The 5625-nt window shown below is 45.3% G+C and overlaps 1 protein-coding gene across 1 annotated transcript in view; it reads left to right on the top strand.

Annotated features, from left to right (window-relative positions):
• Positions 1–2433: 2433 nt before the first annotated feature.
• Positions 2434–5625, top strand: part of LOC114616064 (lipase member H) — a gene marked incomplete at both ends in the record, with an annotated part of 10438 nt that continues 7246 nt past the window's right edge. Inside the window, 2 exons of the mRNA XM_028761604.1 lie at positions 2434–2801; positions 4722–4830. Of these exons, the coding sequence (XP_028617437.1) occupies positions 2434–2801; positions 4722–4830 (477 nt within the window). The remainder of the gene's footprint in view (positions 2802–4721; positions 4831–5625) is intronic.

Here is a 5625-nt window from a genome sequence, read left to right as displayed (position 1 = left end):
CAGTCACTGATGGACCTTGGCCTTGTTCTTTCCTTTTAAGTTTACTTGGAAATAACTGAACATTTTTAGAAAAGCTACAAGAGTAGGAGAGCACACAGAACAGAAGCAAACCTTTGTACAGATTGACTTATTGGTTCTTTGTAGAACTTCTGGGCCCTGGGGATGCCTGTGCTCAACCACTGAGTCCACCCTGCAGCCTGACATTGATTTATTCTTAACATTTTGGCACACAGATTTCATCGTCAGTTAGCTATCTGTTTATATATATATATATTTTTTTTTTTTTGGTTTTTCGAGACAGGGTTTCTCTGTGTAGCCCTGGCTGTCCTGGAACTCACTCTGTAGACCAGGCTGGCCTCGAACTCAGAAATCCACCTGCCTCTGCCTCCCAAGTGCTGGGATTAAAGGCGTGCGCCACCACCGCCCGGCTGTTTATATTTTCTGAATCATTTGTCAGTAAGTTTGTCCCTTTACCTTTAAATGCTTTAGTTATATTTTCTAAGAATTGAGATTTTCCCTTTTATGACTCTCTGATTCACCATTCTGTTGCTGTGAAGAGACACCGTGACCACAGCAACTCCTTTACAGGAAAGTGTTTAATTGGGGCTGGCTTACAGTTTCAGAGGTTTCTCCATTATCATCCCAACAGGGAACATGGGGGCAGACATAGCAGGCAAGGTGCTGGAGATGTAGTTGACAGCTACCCCCTGATCTGTAGGCAGAAAGATTGGAGGAGGGGGTAGGAAGGGGGGGAGGGGGGACCCAGGCCGAGTGTGTGTGTCTGTTTGAAATTTCTAAGCCCAGCCCTAGTGACACACTTCCTTCAACAAGGCCACACCCACTCCAAAAAGCCACACCTTCTAATCCTTCTGAAATACTGTCATTCCCTGGTGACTAAGCATTTAAATATATGCGCTTATAAGAGCCATTCTTGCTCGGCATTCTTGCTCTGAGGAGTTTGTTAGAAGAGTGGGGAGTATGTACAAAATTCTCAGAGTTAAAAATAAGGAGAACTGCCGGGTGGTGGTGGCACACACCTTTAATCCCAGCACTTGGGAGGCAGAGGCAGGCAGATTTGAGTTCGAGGCCAGCCTGGTCTACAGAGTGAGTTCCAGGACAGCCAGGGCTAAACAGAGAAACCCTGTCTGGAAAAACCAAAAAAAAAAAAAAAAAAAAAAAAGAGAGAGAAAGAAAAAAAAAGAGCCATTCTTATTCAAATCACCAGAATAACCACAGTGTGACTGTCTCCATGAATTGAAAACTGAGGCCACACTTTTACTTGACTGCCTAGATACCAATTTTCCTGACTTAGTTTATTTGATTGCATTTTCCTTCTACCACAAGGTCTACCCTAGGTTCAAATATTGCCCAAGCATATCCTGTCTCTGATCTCCTATAATTTAGAATACATCCATAGCCTCCCTGCACTGTTTACTTCCATGATCTTTTGTTGGGAAGACAGATCCTGTTTCCCATTTTATACTTGTCAGTTTCCTGGTCCGTCTTGGGTCTCAGTTCCAGTGTCAGCACAGGAACAATGATATTGTGGCCCCTGAGCCCTGAGTACCACAGCATGATGGCTAAGCAAGGCCTTGTCCGGTTTCTCCATGGCATTGTTACTGATTGTTCCCTAGTGACTGTCCTTCTGAGTGACATTCCCAGCAAGATGCTGCAAGCCAGGCATGGCAGGGCATAGCTGTAATCCTAGAATTAGGTGGGTGAGACAAGTGGATTGCAAGGTTGAAGCTAGGGCTGCGTAGTAAGTCTGAGCTGGACTGGGTTTCGTACTAAGATCCTGTATCAGACAACAAGAAGACTTTTCAGGTTGGTGCTATCCCTTCCTAGAGTCCAACTTTCTTCCAAAGCTGTTCTGCAGGGTGAAGCTTTGAAAGGAAAGCTTGAGGAGCTGAGAAGAAAAGGGCGCAGCACCAGCTGACATGGTCTGCATTTTCAGATGCTCAGAATAGGACAGACCATTCTCTGACCATCCTCTCAGGAGACAGTTCTACACAAGAGACCATGGAGACTCTGGCTGTGTTCTATCTCTCCGAGGATACACAGCTAGAAATTACCATTCAAGGAGAATGGGATCTCACACGGTAGACAACCCCACACCCAGTACCCAGAATAGCCCCTGAAAGATGATTTCATTGTGCTGTGAGGCACTCACAGGTTCTGAGGGAGTTGGAGAGTGAGGATATACTTCAGGCTGTAGAAGCACCATTGAGCTAACTTCTGCTTTCTACCTTGAAGGAGTCTGGAGAAAGATGTTCAGAGAAACCAGGAATCACTACTTAGAAATTCTGAACTAAGTATGACTTTTCTAGCTTCACTCGCCTCTTGTGGGGTGCTGTGAGGAATCTAAGAGTGTAAAGAATGGGTACTTCCTTGCTTAGGAGGCCCTGCATGGTGTCATCTAATTCTTATTTCCAGATACAGATGAAACATGCCCATCCTTCACCAGACTGAGCTTCCACAGTGCCGTGGTAGGCACAGGACTAAGTGTGAGACTGATGCTCTACACACAGAGAGACCAGACCTGTGCACAAGTCATCAACTCCACAGCTCTGGGGAGCTTAAATGTGACCAAGAAAACCACTTTTATAATCCACGGTTTCCGGCCAACAGGCTCCCCTCCGGTTTGGATGGAGGAGCTGGTACAGAGTTTGATCAGTGTACAAGAGATGAATGTGGTGGTTGTTGATTGGAACCGAGGGGCGACGACTGTGATCTACCCCCACGCTTCTAGCAAGACCAGAAAAGTAGCTCTTATTTTGAAGGAATTTATCGACCAGATGTTGGTAAGAAAGACTTGTCTTAGATGACCTTGGTGGCTTGTTTGGAGGCATTACTGAGTTGGATGATGGGGGGCTATTTTGTAACATTTTGTAACTTCTTGCGAACCTGAAGAAACCCAGGGAAGAGGGTGTGGCTCTGCAGGTTGTCCATCCCGTAGCAAAGGAGCATGGAGCAATGTTCGCATTTTAAATGTTGTAGATCTTAAAGTCCTCATAATCTGTAGCCAATGGCAAATGGCTTGTGAAAGGAGTGTCATTTTGTGAGTACTATGAGGGTGCCTTTGAGTAGGAGAGGCTCTGCCTAGAGTTGTTAGTTTAAACACCTGGATCTCCTTCAACTTGTGTAGCTGTTCATCTAAAATACAAGCTACTTATGTCCAGGTGGTTCTTCCCAACCACAGTGAAAACACATGGTGGTGGCACAGTCATTGTTTTTAGAAAGCCTCCCAAGGCAGACCTTAGCTTTTATTTAGAGAGTGTTCACATGAGCCGCACCTCCCCCCTCTTAACATAACAAAGATGTGACATGAGCCAGCTTGTGGTGGCACAAGTCTTTAATCCCAGGGGCTCAGAAAACAGAAGCAGGTAGACCTCTGTGAGTTTGATACCATTCTGGTCTACAGAGCAAGTTCCAGAATAGCCAGGTCTACAAGGAGAAGCTATGTCTTGAAAAACAAAACAATCACATGAAGTCAGAGCAATTTCAAAGAGACCCTCCACATGGTGACCACTGTATGTGGTGGTGATGTGAGTCTTATGTGAGCTCCTCAGCAAGCAGATTAACTTTGGGTGGCTCAGAGCAAGCTGCCCACAGCCTGAGATCAACGAGGTCTGCCCTCCCTCACCTTTTCTTCCCTGGGATAGTGACACCAGTAGGAGTTCATGGAAGTGCTTTATCATCCCTTCCCCTATCTGGAAGCTCTAAACATGTCTCTGCTTGACATCCAGCAGAGTCGGGAGTGGAGACAATAAAAAACACAAATTTGGGGCTAGCAGGTTGTTTTGAATCCTGCTCTGTGACCTCCCCACTGGGTCAGATGACCTCAACTCTGGGCTTCACTTTCCTTATTTGTGTATTAAAGGAGTCTTATGGGCATTGCAGGATGCTATAACTTCCCCTCTTTTTCTGCCATGCTGGGGATTGACCCTAAGGCTTATTTATAACTTAGGAGGCAGGCAAGTGCTCTACCACCTGAGCTACCCCTCCAGCCCTTTTGTGACATTCAAATGAGACAGTAGGGGCTTAGGAGTTGGCTTCATTGATAAACACTTGGTGTGCAAGCATGAAGACTTGATTTCAACCCCCAGAACCTATATGAAAAATCTGGCACAGCATTGAACAGTGCATGACTGTAATTCCTGACCCATGGAAGCAGAGACAGCAGACTCCCCAGGGCTTGTTGGCTAGTCTGACCAAACCAAATCAGCTGACTCCAGGCTCGGTGAGAGACCTTGTCTCAGAAAGTGAGGTGGGGAGCAATTGAGGGAGACATATAATTTAAAAAGAAAGATTTATTTATTTTTTTATTTTTAATGTATATGAATGTTTTGCCTGCATGCATATGTGTGCACCATGCATGTATTCTTACCAGGAGAAGTCAGAAAAAGGCATTGTAGCCCCTGGAACTGAATTACATACAGTTGTGAGCCGCTATGTGGGTGCCGAGAATCAAACCTGGTTCCTCTGCAAAAGCAACAAGTATTCCTAACCACTGAGCTATCTCTCCAGTTGGACACCTGACTCTTTGACCTGTGACCCCTACACATATGTGTATAGATGTGCATGCATATCTATCCACACACAAAATAGCCCAAGTGAGAATAGACAAAAAGTATTTAGGAACATTCCTTCAAAGTAAACAGGAAATCTCTGCAAGTGTGGTCAATTTCTTGAACTCTTACAATTTATTAATGAAATTCTAGGCCAAAGGAGCGTCTCTGGACAACATTTACATGATTGGAGTAAGCCTAGGAGCCCACATATCTGGATTTGTTGGAGAGATGTATGATGGGAAGCTGGGGAGAATCACAGGTAAGGTTCCTGTTGGTTACCAGGGGTCTCAAGTGGGCATGTGTTCTCTGGGAGAGCACCACCACACAGGTAACATTGACCTCAGCCCATGTATAACATTGTGCAAACTGTGTTTGTCACAGAAAAGCCTGGTGGTGACCTTATTTTTGTTATGGTAATCCCCAGCCAGTATCTTGTGGAATCTGATCTGTGCCCAGAGAGCCTTCTTCCTTTGGGTTGAGTTAGGCTCGGACTACATAGCCAGGACTCACTAGGCGTGGCTGCATGGCTGCAGACTCGTGGACACAAAAGGAGATGGGAAATTTGTAGCTAAATCTCAGCTTTCTAGCTAATGTGAACGAATACCAGATTTGCAGGAGGTCAAATCCTGAAGGACGAAGACTCTTTGTCTCTTGCCTAGAACGTAGGAATTTTCCACAGCTATTCACAGGACTGAGGGCTGGCTCCAGCTTTCAAGAGATTATCATTCTCCTTTCCCAGGACTCATTCTCATGCCCAGGGTTTTAAATTTCAGAAGACTGTAAGACTGAAGTGTGTGGAAGGAGAAGAAATGTAAATGACTCCAAATAGATTGAGGGGTGGGTAAACTCGCAGTCCAAAATCCCCTCCCCTGCTGCATCCAGCTTGCTGGCATGGCTTCAGCGTGTTTGCCTTGGATTTGTTTTCCCTCAGTTTTCCCACAAGCCAAGGTTACTTTAATTATCTAATTTCCCTACCTTCCTAGGGAACCAACATAGTTACAAAAGTTGACTGCGGCGAAGGGAGGGAAAAGAGAAAATTAAAAGAGAGAGAGAG

Source organism: Grammomys surdaster, unplaced genomic scaffold, assembly GCF_004785775.1.
Source record: "Grammomys surdaster isolate TR1022 unplaced genomic scaffold, NIH_TR_1.0 250297, whole genome shotgun sequence".
Taxonomy (NCBI): Eukaryota; Metazoa; Chordata; class Mammalia; order Rodentia; family Muridae; genus Grammomys; species Grammomys surdaster.
Note: the sequence above shows the minus strand (reverse complement) of the source record. Positions and strands in the feature narration are given on the sequence as shown.